The following is a 16,673-nucleotide window of genomic DNA, read 5'->3' on the forward strand; positions in this document are numbered from 1 at the left end:
CGTGAAGGAATAGATTTCCTGTAAGGTCTCTTTCTGTCCAAATTCTTGTTCCATTTTAAGTTCTTCCTGTGATTTTGATCTTATACATCCCACCTTTGCATTGCTTTCCTTTGTGTGATGGGGCTGTAAATGACACCTCATGTGCTATACTTTACTTTTTGGATCAATAAGGAATGCTATGGAAGGAAGAGTGGCTTTTTGAAGAGCTTAATGGGCTCCGGGGACTTAATGGGCTGTGGAAAAGAATAGCAGTTCGAGTACAGAAATAGGGAAAGGAAACCATGAAATAGCCAGCTCTGGGGCTTAGTGGCAGTGGCTACATTCCATGGCCCTAGGGTGAATTGTTTCCTTGCCTGTGCTTTCTGCTCCTCTGCCATGTGGGGAAAAGCCATCACCTTCAGAGGATTTTTCCAAGCTCTTGACTCTGATGTCACTACAAGTTGGTGGAGATTAATAGGGAACACTGGCTCCAGCCAATAATGACTTCATTTTTTTTTTTTTAATGTCTAAGGCAAGGCTAGTGGAGCGGGCTTTCTCAGCAAGCTGGTTTTCCTCCTCCCCTGGGACTCTGTGACCCACTTTCCTTTTTACTCATAGTCAAGGGAGTGACCTGCTCAACCATTCTCTGTGAACACTTGTCTTACTTTCACCCTGGGGCTGCCCTGCCTCTCATGGATTAGAGTCCTCTGCACGTCTTTAAACCAGCTACAGGCATCTACCCCCTACCTTCTCAGTGCCCTTTGGTCCTTGGCTCTTTGGGTTTGAGTAAGAACTCGTCTATTAACTTACTGAGTTGAAAGGTCGTAGGAAATTGCCCCAACCCATTAGCGTTGGTGTCCAGCTACCTGACTTAGTCATTCTATCTCTTTGCCAGGTCGCATACTTTACTGCGTCTCTGCTCAGTTATGCCCTATCTGCACTAGGGGAAACACTGCCAAGGAATTGAGATTTTGTGACTTAATTTCAGCCATAAAACCTGTTGCTCGCTCTCTGATCATCGGTTATTTTTTATGTGATCTTAGATTTCAGTTTGAAGTGAGTTAATTTCTGCAAGTTTAGGTTGTGAACCTCTTGTGTGCCTGTGCCCTGGATAACTTTAAGAGTCTTCGTAGGTGCTTGTGTCCTTCCTCATGCTGCCCTTACATTCTTCACTTCACCATTACCTTTGTTTTGGTACCTAATCCTGGCTGAACCTCAGTGTCCTCTCTCTTCCTTCCAGGTTGATCTTATAAACTTCCTTTCCTCTCCTGTCTTAAAAACTCTTGGCTGTGGAGCCGTGATTTATGGTTCTTACAGGGTAAGGTTTTAGTTTCCGAATGATTGTTTCTTTTGCAGTTCCAGTGTGGCAGATCCAGCTTCCAGCATGATTGATATGTCCCAGGAAAATACAAGGAATCCAGCTGTCTCTCTGCCCAAGGTAGATTGAGCCCATAATTTAAAATCTTGTTTTTGGCAGGAATGCCATTTTTCTCACCATATCCCAGCAAAATGAAATACAGAGAATTTTGTAATTGATTGTGTGTACCATATGTAGCTAAACTGGGTATTTACTTAAGAAGTCACTCCTGTGGTGGATAAAGTTGAAAATTATTATTAATGTTTGCATTGCTAACCACCCAGATTTCTTTTTGTCCTCAAGGGTTAAAAAGTCTAAGGACTGGAGGGGTGGCCTCAGCGCTGAAGGGCATTCACTGTTCTAATAGAGGGCATAAGTTTCTTCACTGCCTGAACTCCAGCTCCAGAGATCCAATGCCTCTGCCTCTGTGGGGACCTACTGGCTCACATACCCACCCCCAGCAATATATATAATTAAACCTTAATTTTTTTTTTAAAGAGCCAAGGGGTGGCCCATCATGTAATTCCAGGCTTTGGGTTGGGTGAAGGGCAGAGACAGTAGGATCTCTGTGAGTTCCAGACCAGCTTTATCTAGATATATAGTTCCCGGATAGCTGGGGCTGCATAATGAGACCCTGTCTCAAAAAGCTAAAGACTCTTTGCAGTGCTGCTGCGCTTAGGCTATTGGATGTGGCTTGTTAGTCCTACCACAGTCCTTATTTTTAGGCATAGCTTCTCGAATCTCTATCACAGGGCTGTTTCCAGGAGAACTGGCAATTTATAAAACTACAAGCGGTAGTCATTTGTAGTCAGTATTGTATTAATATGAACAATCAGAGGCAGGAATATTGTGAACCCTAAGCCGTTCTACAGACTGTACGGGAAGGCCCTGTCTCAAAACAACAACAAAGCCTGTCTGTATGTACTTGCACCTTTGCTGTCATTAGAGTTGGCCATAGCAATGACTGTGAGGCACTTCGAGATGACGGAGGTCGTCTTGCAAGAAAACTTCGAAGAGCTGTAGTCTAGTGTAGTAACTAATATGGTAGGAAGAGCTTTGATGGGAATCTGACCTGATTAGAAACCTAGGATTGCTTTGCCCTTGACAAGGCATTTGCTAGCATTCAGGGTTATTCTTACCAATAAAATGTATTCCTGATCTAATTTTAAAGGACTTCTGCAATTGTATCTATGTTTTTATGTATGATCTATACTGATTTCATGATAGCCAAATTAAACAGTTTCCCTAGCCCCAAACATGGCAGATAATAGATTGGACTGGTTAAAGCTATCAAATATGTGAGATCATAAGCATTTGCTAATGCTGGGTTGCTGTTATGACATTTAAACCAAGTTTAATAAATATTTTTCCCCCAGCAGAGGAAGAATCCATTTAACAGCTCCACACTGCCAGAAGATCACTCATCGCAACAGACCAAAAACGAGCAGTCAAAAACTGGAAAAGCTGGTTTATTTCAGATTTCAAAAGAGGGTAAATATTATTTTCTTGGACTAGCTATTTTTATCTTTGTTATCTGTGGACTGGGGGAAATGCTCAGAGTTCCTTTCACTAAAATAACTCCCTGGAGAAAGTGAGAAGCCCTGACGGCTTTCTCCTGTCGCTGTGTCCATTGTCTAGATGCTAGGAACTGAACCGTCTTGCACATTCCAGCCCCAGAGCTGCCACTTGCTCTGTGACCTCCACGCTTTGAGCTCTCTCATCAGTGACATGGGAAATTTTTGTATTTCTTGCGTGTCTATCATGCGCTGACACAGTTGTTTAAAAGAGGGTAAAAAAAAAAAAAAAAAACAAATTTAAAGTTGCCCCAGGAAGAGGTGATAAGGCTTCCTGCTCAGGAGCACTTGATCAAGTGTGAGGTTTGATGGAGTTTGTCACTCTCAGAATTTTACATGCCAGGAAGGGGAAATGCTAGGTAATTCTGTCCCTTCAAAAGCAACTGTAAGAAGATGTCCCTCACTGAAAATGAGTCAAGGATGAGAAACAGCTTCAGTTAGCCTGTCTCAATATGTTTCCTATTGGGTATACTTGATAATACACAAATATCATGCAGGGAAAAAGTCGTTGGGACATGTCAGCTGTTTACTTTCTAAACTTTTTTGACAAGACATTTGATCTAGGTATTGAAATTTTTATTTGTTTGGTTGTTTGTTATTTTGGTTTCTCAAGACAGGATTTCTCTGTGTAGCCTTGGCTGTCCTGGCCTCACTTTGTAGCCCAGGCTGGCCTCAAGCTCACAGAGACCTGCCTGCTTGGGAAACACTGCACCCGGCTGTGAAATTTATTTTGAACATTGATTTATGATTTTAATATATGATTTTTTGAAAGGATCTACATTTTATTACTGGAAAAACTCCATCCCCAATTTAGACAGGACCAAGTCTCCAGGTTAAAAATGTAAAAACTCCCTCTGGTAGGATGTATCCACGGTCATGATTTGGCATTTCTGTGAAGTCCGTCTCGCCATTGTGTGATTCCTCACAGACACAGCTTCGTTCTCCTGCAGTGTCTTCTCATGAACTCATACCCGATTTTGTTACCAGTTTTCATCCAAATCCATTGAGGAAGAGGACGATTTTGCTTTTGTTTCTTGGCCGGGAATTGCCTGATTCCTTGATTCGGAAAGTCTTGTGAGAAGACATGGCGAGAAGCTGAGTTAAGCATAAGGCGCACAGTGGCGGAGGAAAGGAGAAGAGCTTAACATACGATTTTTAAAGATGGCATTTGTGTTTTCTTTCAGACTTCATTCGAGAAAATTTTTAAAAAGTTTTAAAAAGAGTATTTTATGCATGCTTGGTGCCCTCAGAGTTGAGAAGAAGGTATCAGATTCCCTGGGACCTCACATTACAGATGGTTGTGAGCCATGTGGGTTCTAGGGATTGAACCAAGGTCCTCTGCAAGAGCAACAGCTCTCTTAGTCACAGAGACATCTTTCTAGTCCCTAAAAACTCTATCTAAAAAGTTATAAAATATCACAAAGCAAATAAAGCATAGCAATATATTCAACAATTTCTTTACATACAAAACAACACAAAACAAATAATCTTGTTGTGCCATTTTACACATATATTTCATTGTATCTTGCTTATGTTCATCCCCACTCCTTCCCCCATCAACCCCACTCCTGTTAGTCCTCCCACTTCCCTGAAATAAACTCTCTTCAGCTTTTATGTCACTTACACACACACACACACACACACACACACACACACACACACACGGGTCAGATGACATCTTTGTGGACTTGTTCTCCGTCTACCTTTCCATGGATTCCATGCAATTGAACTCAGTTGCCGAACTTGAGTGGAAAATGCTTTCACCCTCCGAACTTTCCATGCATCAATTTGAAAAGAAAAGTTTGTTTATCACACTACTGAACAGAAGGCATAGACAATACCTATACATGCCCTCCTCCCTCACAGGCTGTTCCTCCTTCATGGTTAGGATCTACCACCAGGGCGGTATGGTTTTTATAACTACGAAAGCATGGTTATTTTTTCTATTGCTGTGAAGAGATGGCATGACTGGGGTAACATAAAAGAAACCGTTTAATTTGGGGGCTTGCTTACAGTTTCAAAGGCTGAGATCATGATCATCATGGAGAGAGAATACCAGCAGGCACGGTGCTGGGACAGAAGCAGGAGCTTGTATCTTACTGGAATTATAGAGCAGGGAGAGAGAAAGCTGGGAATGGGTGGGCTTTTGAAACCTCAAAGCCTGCTTCCAGTGACATCTCCTCCAGCAAGGCCACACCTCCTACCCCTTCCCAAACAGTTCCACCAATTGGGGACCAAACATTGAAATAAATGAGCATGTACGGGCCACTCTCTTTCCAACCACCGCACCACACAGATGGGCTAATTTGAAACATCTTTGTCATTCACAATCAATAGTTTATAACAAGGGTTTACCCTTGGAATTCTCCATTCCATGACTTTGGACAAATATATAATACCGTGTCTTACCATTATAGTATCACAGAATAACTCATCGGTGTTTTACATGCATCTGTAAGCTCTTTCCCCACTATCTTTAATATTGCTTAATAAATGCAGACTTAAACTTAGAGCTGTTTAAAACTGTAGAGTCGCTCTCCACTTACTATACCGCTTAATATGTTTTCATCTTCAGGTGGACTGTCAGAATCAAAAGAAAAGCCATCTACCCCGTATATCTCAAGTCAAAAGGTAGAGAAACTAAAGCAACCTGCATCCCTAGAGCCTGAAAATGGGTCTCAAGTCAAAGCTCCAATCCCTAAGGCCAGAAGACTGATCTGCAAATCAAATGACTTAAAGAAAGAAGATAACCAGTCTTTCCCTAGACAGAGCAGGGACTCCCTGAATGCCAAAGCAGCTCCAAGAGGGATCCTGAAGCGCAACTCCAGTTCCAGCAGTACCGACTTGGAAACTCTCCGTCTAAATCACAGCTTTGATCCGAAAAACAAAATCATATCACCTGGCCTAACCATCCATGAAAGAATTTCTGAGAAGGACCATTCTTTAGAAGATGACTCTTCCCCAAGCTCGCTGGAGCCATTGAAGCATGTGAGATTCTCTGCTGTGAAGGACGAACTCCCACAGAGCCCTAGACCTGCCCTTGGCCAGGAAGTCGGAGAATTTACTGTTTTAGAATCTGGCAGGCTGCAGAATGGAACAGAAGATGTGGGGGATACAGATGAGTGTCAGGATCACCCAAAGCCCCCCCACAGAATACCTATATCTCTTTGTCAGTCAGTGTCAAGCCCAAGTGTTCCAGAAAGGGAAATATGCCAGCCGGTGCCTCCTGGGTCTGTTCCGAGTGATGGGATCCCTTGCCAGTCAGACACTGGACCCACAAGACCACAGTCTGTTGAGAGTTCATCCATCATCAATGAATACCAAGATAAATCATCACGTTTAACAAAGCCTGAATCAGAATTGTCCAAGAGCCCTGCGGGTAAGAGTTACCATTGCAGGTTACAAAGCTGACCTCACTGGCTTGAGATGACCAGGCCAGTCATCCCTGCAGAAGAACAAGGTTCCCTTTATGCCCGCTGGCTAGAAGTCAAACAGCTGCCATTGGTGACTTTCCTAAACTGTCTTCATTGCCAAAAGAACCAGGATAGCACAGTGTCTAGCTTATGCTTAAGAGGAGTTCCCTTACATTTGATCCTAAAGATAAAAATTAAAAACAAATGAGCTCAGCCAGAAGTGGTGATGTAGGCACTTAGTCCCAGTACTTCCGAGGCTGAGGCAGGAGGATCTCTGTGAGTCCAAGGCCAGCCTGGTCTACAGAGAGTTCCAAGATATCCAGACCTATATAGTAGAGAGATTATGTTTCAAAAAGACAAAAAATAGGAAAAGAAATAAATCACTAGTACAAATGACAATGCAGTGTTTTGAGTTCAATAAAAATTGTATAGAGAGTAAGAATTAAGTAAACCCTAATGTGTTTGTATAGAGTAAATACATCATTATCTACCTAACATCAGACTGAGAAACCAGACTTAGGAGGGTGTAACCCTGAAACCACCTTTCCACATCCCTTCTAGGTGATCATTCTTGGACCTTGAAAAACACAAATTGGAAATATAATGTTTTGTACTTTCTCCCATCTTAAATAGTCTTTATCTAATCTTATGATTTCTTTAAAGCCATAGGATTTTAAAATGGCCATAATCAAGTTTCTGATTTTGTTACCTCTTCTCCTGTTCATGTTAGGTTGGCTCTGAAGGACTGCAGCTTAACCCTGCAGTTCCATACATGATTGAGTCAATCCCCTTGTTAGGAGACTAGGTCCCTTTGCTCTTAGCACATTTAAATGATTTGGCTATATTGAAACTTCTTTTTAAAAATAACAAGTGCTTCTTCAAGTGATGAGAGAATTCATATGAAAAGAAATGGCTAATGGTTGACCAAACGTTAGCAAATAAACATGCGGCATTTACTTAAATCAGTGGTTCTGAACCTTACCAATGCTGTGACCTTGTATACAGTTCCTCCTGCTGTGGTGACTCCCCCCAGCCATAAAATTATTTCATTGTAACTAATTTTGCTACTGTTATGAACTGTAATGCAAACATCTGATATTCAGGGTATGGGTCATGACCCCCCAGTGGAGAACCACTGTCTTAAATGTTTATCTTTAGGATGAAAAAAAATCAGGGATAGTATTTCCCTTTGTTTTTAATTTATAAAGAGAAAGCAATAAGGCTCTGCTTGTTGTGAAACTACATCTGCTTCCTTACAGACTCTCTTTGTGATTTTTGTATTTAGGTATTTGCCCTGTCAGATTTTAAAATCGTGACTGACTGTTTTCACTTTTGGAAGAAAATTCTGTCAACAAAATCTTAGTCTCAGAGATTGCCTACATATAAAGAAAAGCCTGCCCATTCACTAAGACCTTTTTCATTGTTTGGTTCTTTAAATAATCAAATGTCCCAAGCTACAAGGGACATTCAGAGAGCCACCTCTACACATGTGGCTCCCAAGGCTTGGCCTTAGTTATGAGCTTCAGTGCAGTCAACATTCAGCTCATTTTCACAATAGAAAACAACACAAAGGAATTCTTCAGAGGGAAGAAAGTATTACTGTAGATTTTTTAAAGAACTATTTTTATTCTTAATGTAACAACTTCAGGTATAAAATACTTAGGAAAAATCATGCAGACAATTTAAAAAAAAATCTCACCTGTGATATTGCTGGTCAACATTAATTTTTGCTAACCTGTAGTTTTAAAGCCTGCCAAAAGTTTTAGGCACACAGACACACACACACACACACACACACACATATATAATTCATAAATTATATTTACAGTACCCTGACCTTTTAAAGAATTTACTTTTAATTATGTATATGAGTGTTTTGCCTGTTTATATGCCTGTTCACCATGCTTTACAGGCCAGAAGAGGGTATCAAATCCCTGAATTGGAGTTACAGATGGTTTTTGAGGCAGCATGTGGATGCTGGGAATTGAACCCAGGTTCTCTGGAAGAGCAGCCAGTGCTCTTAATCACGGAGGCATCTCTAACCCCTATCCCCCAAGACCTTTTTTTTTTTATTTTTAACTAAGATTTATCACAAACATTTTCCACATTATTTAATGGTCTGTAAACAGACACATAATTCTTTAAGACTTTCACAATTATTGACCAATATTTAATGATACAATGCGTACTTAGGTAAGGAAGATTATATCTGCTGTGTATCGGTATTACGCAGATCACTTATGTTTTCACATTTAGTCAGAGCTGATTAAAATTAAAGGTTGAATTTTATGAACATGACATGTTTTTGTTGGGCCTGGAAATGTGGCTGACTTCATAATAATTCAGCTCATCTTATCTTAGGAACATACCTCCCCAAATACTGTGTAGCTTAGCTTTTCAACCAAAAGTACTAAAGCCTCCAAGATAGCTTAAGTAAATGCCTTCTGAATTCTCATGAAATGCCATGAACGTACTGTGTATGTTGTGTTTAAGGCTCACAGAGCACGTAAACACTCTCCTTTAGACTCCTGGCCATTGCTTAGCTGACAGCCAACAGCCAGTGACTTGGCTTACAGAAGTAACTTCTGACTCACCAACAGCAGAAAGAAAATGGGAAATCTGGGAGGAGGCTGTTCTGATTAGAGTTCTGAGACTCTAGCGTACAAGTCAATCACCAGGACAGTTGTTAGTCAAGATTCTTGGGCCCTGGCTTCAGACTCTGATTTAATACGTCGGGATTCAGACCCAGGAATGCAAATATTCTCATTTTCTTATCCAAATGTTCTGGAAAGAATTCGTTGTTTAGTCTTACTTGAAAGTTGTTTTTTCTAACCCCTGAAATTGCTTCAATTTGTGCTTCTCAAAGCTTCCTCTATGGTTTATGACAATCTCCCACTGGATGAATAAAGCCATAAAACCAGTGGGACATACCTTTCTGGATTTTCAGTTCCTTCCAAATATTTGGAAGTTGGAGAAGATTAATGCTTAAAATAGAATGGGGAGCAGAATGTAAAACTCATGTGATTTTTCAAACTTATCCAAAAAAATTTTCTCCAGTGCCTCTCCATGCTACTTTAAAGGGGTCTGCATTTGCACCCTCACTTGTTACAAGGCACTTTTGACAGAATGGTTAATTAGGATATCTTATTCTAATTAAATAGAATATTTCTAATCAAATACCTCATTCTACTAAACTCCCTGAAAGATGTGAGTACGAGCAGCTGATATGGTCGAAAGTGGCCTTTTTAGAAGATAGTATGAACGGTTGGATAACGGTCCCGTAAACATTTTCTTATTTAGAAAAGCATTTCTGTGTTGCAGATGAACTGACTCCGTGTGTTGAGCCTGAGCTGTCTCAGATGTCAGATCACAGTTTTAGAGACCATCAGCAAGGTAAGCCCTTTCTCGTGGCTCTCGGTGCTCAGACATCCTCACACATGGGCCCATGTGCTGCTGAGATAAGAAAGACAACTGACGATTCCATATCTAAAGTCCTAGACTGGTTTAACCGAAGTTCTCAGACAGAGGACAATGTATCAGCTCTCCAACACCTCCAAGAAATAGATCTCGGGCAGCAAACAGACTCAAAATCACAGATGACTGTTGCCTTGATGACAGACAACGCCTGCCTAAAAGAAAACGACTCAGATGTCCCACTGTCCACTAAAATTAAGTGGAGGCCTGTGAGGGCTGATTCTACAGTCCAAGAAGAGGGAGATATGCTGGTTTCTGAAACTTGCCACGACAGTGATACACTTCTCAAATCTAACTTAGGGGAAGAGGAACCCAAAGTTCATGTGCTTCAGAAAAGTCAGGGGAACACACATCTGAATGTCGACTCCTCAGCGACTGCTCTAGGATCTGATTTGAAAGACGATATGGAGAGTAAGAGCAAAACCAGAAATACTTCCCTTGCAAAACCTCACCTAGCAACAGAGAATAGTCAGTTCCCACTTGGGGCTGCGGACAGTGGATCATTTTGGAAGAAGCCCAAGGGCCCAGAAGAAGCCACTGAGGATCCCCAACACCAAGTGCTGAGGGAGAAATACAAGCCAGTGAGTGACAGAATATCCTTTTGGGAAGGAGGAGAAGCTGGCACTAAGTTAAAGGTGCGTGAACTCACATCTTCTCGTAGCCAGGAGCCATCTTCTGCTACAGCACAGCAGCCCATGGAGTCTCAGGTCATGTCTCCAGGTGGTTTGTCTTCAGGCCAGAGTGACTACAGTCGAGTCACTGCTAAACTAGTGGTCCTTGATGAGGATGACCAAATGCCCCATCTCTTCAGTCTCTATTCCTCAAATAAACCCGCAACAACCAAACATTCAGCATCAGGTCCATCCAAAAACCATCCTTCAGCTAACCAATCGGATAAAGTGTCTCTGCTCCTTCAAACTACTGGGAATGAAGCACCCCCTCCTTTGGAGAAAGATAGATCTGTAATTGATAAATCAAATGTCAACTTTAAAGTTCTGTCCCTAAGAGAAAGGATGGATGGACCCAGTACAGAGCAAGTCTATAATCACTCTCAGTTTGAGAATTTGAGAAAGTTTTGGGGCCTGGGAGCTAATGTAAACAGAAAAGATAATGATGACAATATCACTGCAGCAAACAAACAAAACTCTGTGCTATATAATAGCCAGAAACCCAAGGAGTTTAACAGCATGAAATCATCAAGAGAAAGTACCCACAAAGTAGAGGAAGGAAGACATTTAAGACAGGGAAATGTTACGGCAGTGGAAGAGATGGAGAAATTAAACTCAAAGTGCGCACCCCAAGTGCCGCCAGATGAAACCACATCTCCACGAAAACCACCCAGGAAGTTCACTTATCAGCTGGGAGGAAATGAGCCTTCAAAGGAAAATGTAGGAAAAAATACGGAATGTTTTGTTACTCCAGTGATTAAAAAGCCTTGTTCAGATCAAGAGATTCAAGAATCCATAGTGAAAACAAGCATTTTGCCCGTAGTCTCCAAAGACACCTTCAATGACAGGTTACAGAGGTTGCTGGCAGAAGCTGTGTCACCAGCAAGCCAGACTTCTGGCAAGAAAGCTCATGGACAGCAAGCACTCAGGGGAGGTGTTTCTGAAAACAGGACGTGGTCTCAAAAGAAAAGCTTTGCTGAGGAAGAGGAAGGTGTTACAGGGCCCAAGAAGAGCCCCAGTGAACCCCGAAGAAGAGTTCAACAGGACTCTAGTGTGGACAGATTCCTGCAGGAAGCGGCTAGAACTCCATTGCAGTCCACTCTGGAACCTGTTAATACTAGACCCACCTCCCCGTTTAAAGATGACAGATTGTTTGAAAAGTGGGTAAAAGAGAATCACCATCCTTCAGCAGACCAGAGAGTGACAACAGCTTCTTTTCCCCAGGGTGCTGAAACTTGTACAGCCCTCACCCACAAGGATGAACACGGGAACACAGAAGGTACGCCTCAGTCGGCTGCAGAAGGGTCTCCTTCCCTGGCTCAGCCTTGCCATTCTTTGGAGGGAGTTTCCAGTTCTCCAGTAGATGTGTCTTTATCTTGGGATGCTCCTCTTGGATCCCAGGATGCCTCATTGCCTTCTCAGCGTGAAATTTCAGAGGCTGTAGAGAAAGTTGTTCTTGCCTCCAAACCGGCAATGATGGATGTAAATGCTGTGTTACAGAGGCTACTTAGAGAAGCCGGAGACACGAAAGCCCAACTTCCTGAAAGAGTGCAAACACCATATGGACCTTCGTGTCCTCAGGGAATGAGCCGCATGTGGGCTGCTGCAGATGCTGTTGTTCCTAATACGGACTTCCATTCCTTTTGCACAGTTCCTGATACAACTCATGAAGACAGATCTTGCGTGTCCTCTGGAATGTCACCATCAGCACACGTCATTAGTTCACCTGCTTCTACTGTCACTCCTTGTGCCCAAGAGCTACTTCAGGAAGTGGCAGAGAGTGTGAGGGAAACGGTTATTCAGCCCAAGTTAGAGTGCCCTGAATTTAGGGCTGGCTTAGAAAAACTATTGAAGGAAACACTAGAAACTTCCCTGTCAAAAGATGAAAAGGATACAGTGAGTATTTCTCCATCAGCTATAACAGGTAGTGGTGAGATGTCCCAGCAACTTGCTTCTGAATTCCATCCCACAGAAATACAAGAAACCGTAGAGCGGGCCAAGGCTCCATTAGCAACGGAGAGTACTTTTGATGTTGGCTTTGAGAGACTTCTTAAAGAGATATCTGAAGGGCTTTGTCAGCTGCCGCTCTCAGTGGAAGGAGACACTTTGGAGAAATGGCCTTCACAGTCAGAGCAAGCCGAGCGCCTGGGAGAAATACCCCATCTTTCTTGCGATGCCTCAGGAGCCTCTAGAATGAAGGTTAAGTGTGCTGGCTTGAAATCTCAAGTCAACGAGTGTGATCAACTATTAGGAGGTCATGAAGCTGTGGCTGGTCCATCAGTAGATGCTCAGGGTCACACAAGTGGCTTTGGGGTCCCTGAACATTCCCAACTTTATGAAGACCGGGAAATAGAGACCATTGAAACTGCATTTGTAGAGGGCAGGGATGGAGAAGGAGTTATTGTAGAGGGAACACGGGCCCCCCAGGAACCGGGTTTTGAAGAAGCTTCAAAAGAAATGAGTGTGTCCAGAAATAAACAATCCACTGTGCTCCTGGGAACAAAAGGAAACCATACAAAAATGAGTAAAGTTAAACTGATGCTATCATTACCGCATAAGAGACAAGAGGAAGAGCAAGGACTAGAGGCATGCCCTGAATCTGAGTTTTCAGATGGGAACACCAGTTCTAACGGGGAGAGCTGGAGAAATACCTCCAGTGAGTGGCCTGGAATTTTTACTCCATAATGAGTCTGCTTTATGGGATACGTGTGTGAAGGATTACTTTTTTAAAGATTGGGATCAATTTGATATTCCCCCATGATGATTCCCCCATCTTTCTGTCTGTTTGAATTTTTTAGTTTTCCTAAACCTTTCTTAATCAGAAAAGGTCACTTCATCAATATTCTTTTTTATTAGGATCATTTGTACAAAACCAGCTTCCTCACAAGGCTGTGTTTCAGAATCATCTCATCAAATCTATAATTTTTTTTTTCCAGAATCCAACAGTATTTTAAAATAACTTGTTTGGGGGGCGGGGGGGAAGGAATAGCAAGAGTCTTTCAGATATGTAAACGAGTTGTTTTCTTGGCAATTGATTAGGAATTCTCCACTGGCAGTCCTCACAGATGTCTCTAGTAAGAGTCATGCTGAGAAACTGCCACAAATGGACACAAAACTCAGCCCTTAGGATCAGAGCTTCAGCACAGTTGCAGCTAACATCGATGGCCAAATACAAGGCTGCAACCTCTCTTCCCTCTTGGTGCTGTGGGTCACCCCACCCTATACGTCTCCCTCTCTCTTCCCATTTACCTGCAGAACCACTGTCTCAATTATGCTTTCAGGCAGACGAGGTCACCTGATCCCACTTGATGGCATTGCCTGGCCTTGCCGCCTTGGCTAAATTTTGAAGGCTTTTCCTCGATGGCCACATTTATCAGAGTGCACTGAGGGGTCTGCTTTCAACCAAACATACTTGGTTTGATGTTCATCAGCTCTTGGGCATTTTGGCAGAAAGACCCCAGAGCAAATTGGGGTCTGATTAGAGCAATGAGGCAGCAGAGGGTGCTCTCAGACTGGAGCATTTGAACCAAAGCTGCTTCACTGCAGTTGACCGTCTTCCTTGTGGTTTGGCAGTGTCAACGGAACGAGATGAGCTTTACTAGGTGGCTGGCTTGTGAGCTGTGAGTTCTTTAGCAAGCAGCTATAGCATCCTTTCTTGGCCACTGACCAAAGGTTCTACATGGGATCACAATCAATCAAGGTTAAGCTCTTTTTACAAATGTTGCTTATTTAAAAAAAAATAAGCAGAAACACGAACCATTTTCTAAAACCGAATGTACACATAAATAAAACAATCGCACTAACTCTGTTGAGGTATATTCTTACTAAAATGCCCTTTGAGTTGGGAGGAAAAACTGGCCGTAGGGGATTTGTGAATCTGCATTTAATATAGAAACTTTAATGTAATGTGTGTAGTCATCCTTGTAGCATACCAGTATCTTACTGTTGGACAATGACCACCTGTCTAAGTAAGGAACAGTATTAGTCAAAGACAGAACTCAAAAGGATATTTTAAAATGATGAGTCTCTCCTGCTTTTTATAGCCTTTAACACCAATGGACAGGAAGTGGTGGGCTGCACTGGGGAAGAAACTTATTACAGGGTACCTGCTTTGATGAGCAGTGCCATGCTGGACTTGTGACTAAGTTCTTAAACAACTACTGCTTTAATATCTTCCTAGGGGTGGCAGGGACAGTATTCCATGGCCAAATGCTTCTGGAAGTCCTCTGAACAAAAGGCACCCTGAATTTAATTTTTCTTAGAACCCATTTGCTGTAGGGTGCGTATTGGGCACACTGAGCAGATCTGGAATGCATTCCAGGAAATTAGTTCCTGGAAAAGTGGTTCTCAAGTAAACTGATTGATCGATTGTAGATTGATCAACTGAATCATTTGATGATTCAGCTCATATTTTTGAAGTCTGTACACTGGTGACTCTTCTAGTCATAAATGTTAATACTCAGGACTTATCCATGATGAACTTTTCAGTGTTTGAATGAAAGCATTAGGGACAGTTTAAACATTTTGTGAAGTCAGATGCATTTGAGGACTGCTCTTATTACATGATGCCCCTTTTTTATTTTAGTTATAAGTGTATGTAATAGTACATAAATATAATATATAATGCATTATATATACATATTATATAAAACATCTTTCTATATAATGAAAATATAATATTTACATATCTAAAGGCATCCTTAAATAATGAAGTCCTCTCTCCCCTTTAAAATACTTTAGTTAGATAAAAAGTTGGTTCCTTTTTTTATTTAAAAATTAGAAAGCCTACATCTATTGATCTGGAGAACTTACCCATCAGAGTGCCCAGCTGTTCCCAGATGTTAAACATCTGAATCCTGACTTCTGTGGTTTTCTGCTAACTTTTTTTTTTTCATGGCTGTCTTCAAAAACTGGCATGTTAAGTGGGAAGATTCAGAGTGTAGCTCAATAAACCATGTGCCTAAAATAGAAGTGTGAATAACTCAGAGAGGACTTTTGTATTAATTTGGCCACCTCAGTTCTATTGGTTTGTGCTTGTAAATAACCCAGAGAAGTATTTTTGAAGGGCCTGTTGGTAGAAGAGATATTTTCACTTCTTTCGTGAAGTGCTTAGAGGGAAGCGGGGTGGGGGGCTTGGTGTGAAATTTCTCTTTTCAACCAGCAGTCCAGGGCCCTCTGCTCACTGAGGAGCTTTGGCTTTGGTGGTGTGCAGCCCTCATCGGTTCTGTCTTGTGACAGGTTCAGAAGAAGAACACAGTCCAGTTCTGAAAACTCTGGAAAGGAGTGCTGCTAGGAAAATGCCTTGCAAAAGTCTACAAGACATTTCATCAGACCCGTCAAGTGAGATTTCAGTTTGCCCCGCCGCCGTGCCTCCCCCTAAGCTTACACACGCTTGTGTTCTCTGTGGCCCCACTGCATGCTGGCACTCACGGAAGCCTCCAGTGCGGCTGCTACCAGAGGCGACTGTTCTTTCCCACGTGTGCTCAAGTGGCTTGCCCTTCACTGTCTGGAACGTTGCTTTTAAGATGACTCGTGATGTCTAATTATGAGAAAGCTAGATTTCCTTGACCTGTTATATCCCAGCTTTAGTGTTTAAAAATACACCAGGTAGGGAGATGGCCCAGTGGATAAAGTACTTCAGGTGCGAGCATGGGGACTATAGTTTGTATCCCCAGGACCTACGTGAAAGCAGGGGGAGTGGCAACACGTCTGTAATCCCAGCAGTGGACAGGCAGAGACCGGGGAGCCGCAGGGCAGGCTCACTAGCCAGACTAGCTGAGTCAGTGAGCTCCAGGTTTGGTGAAAGGCCATGCCTCAATAAACAAAGGAGAGGGTGACCAAAGAAAACAACCCACATCAACCTTAGACCTCCACAAGCAAATGTACACCCTATGTATGCACACCTACATGTATGTGAATATTCATACACACACACACACACACACAAAATCCAATAAGAAATACACATAGAGTGAGTTTGAAAGAATCGTACTAGCTAGTGGATAGTAATGCTAGTGGAATCTGTACTAATAGTGCCTATTAAATATTACGTTCAACAAATCGTCTAAGGATTTTCTACAAGCTCCTGTCCATGAGAGAGGAATTGTTATCTTCATTTCATAACAGGAAAATGGAATTTAAGAGGCCAAATGCCTTGTTTCATATTAGATAGCAGACTTGAAGCTCAAAATAGACTACTATCAATAGT

General features: G+C 42.1%; 1 protein-coding gene across 30 annotated transcripts in view; it reads left to right on the top strand.

Moving 5' to 3' along the window:
• Positions 1–16,673, top strand: part of Sytl2 (synaptotagmin like 2) — a 107,463-nt gene that overhangs the window by 64,164 nt on the left and 26,626 nt on the right. For 14 of the 30 annotated variants that reach the window (XR_009585626.1, XR_009585625.1, XM_021644075.2 and 11 more), the window contains exons 5-9: positions 1,336–1,417; positions 2,713–2,827; positions 5,486–6,289; positions 9,645–13,121; positions 15,704–15,805. Coding sequence is in view for 28 of the 30 variants with exons in the window: in XM_021644075.2 (XP_021499750.1) it covers positions 1,336–1,417; positions 2,713–2,827; positions 5,486–6,289; positions 9,645–13,121; positions 15,704–15,805 (4,580 nt within the window). In the remaining 2 variants the exon portion in view is untranslated. The remainder of the gene's footprint in view (positions 1–1,335; positions 1,418–2,712; positions 2,828–5,485; positions 6,290–9,644; positions 13,122–15,703; positions 15,806–16,673) is intronic. The other 16 variants (XM_060367517.1, XM_060367524.1, XM_060367519.1 and 13 more) reach the window with 3 other exon arrangements.

The sequence above is a fragment of the Meriones unguiculatus genome, chromosome 14 (assembly GCF_030254825.1).
Source record: "Meriones unguiculatus strain TT.TT164.6M chromosome 14, Bangor_MerUng_6.1, whole genome shotgun sequence".
Classification (NCBI taxonomy): domain Eukaryota; kingdom Metazoa; phylum Chordata; class Mammalia; order Rodentia; family Muridae; genus Meriones; species Meriones unguiculatus.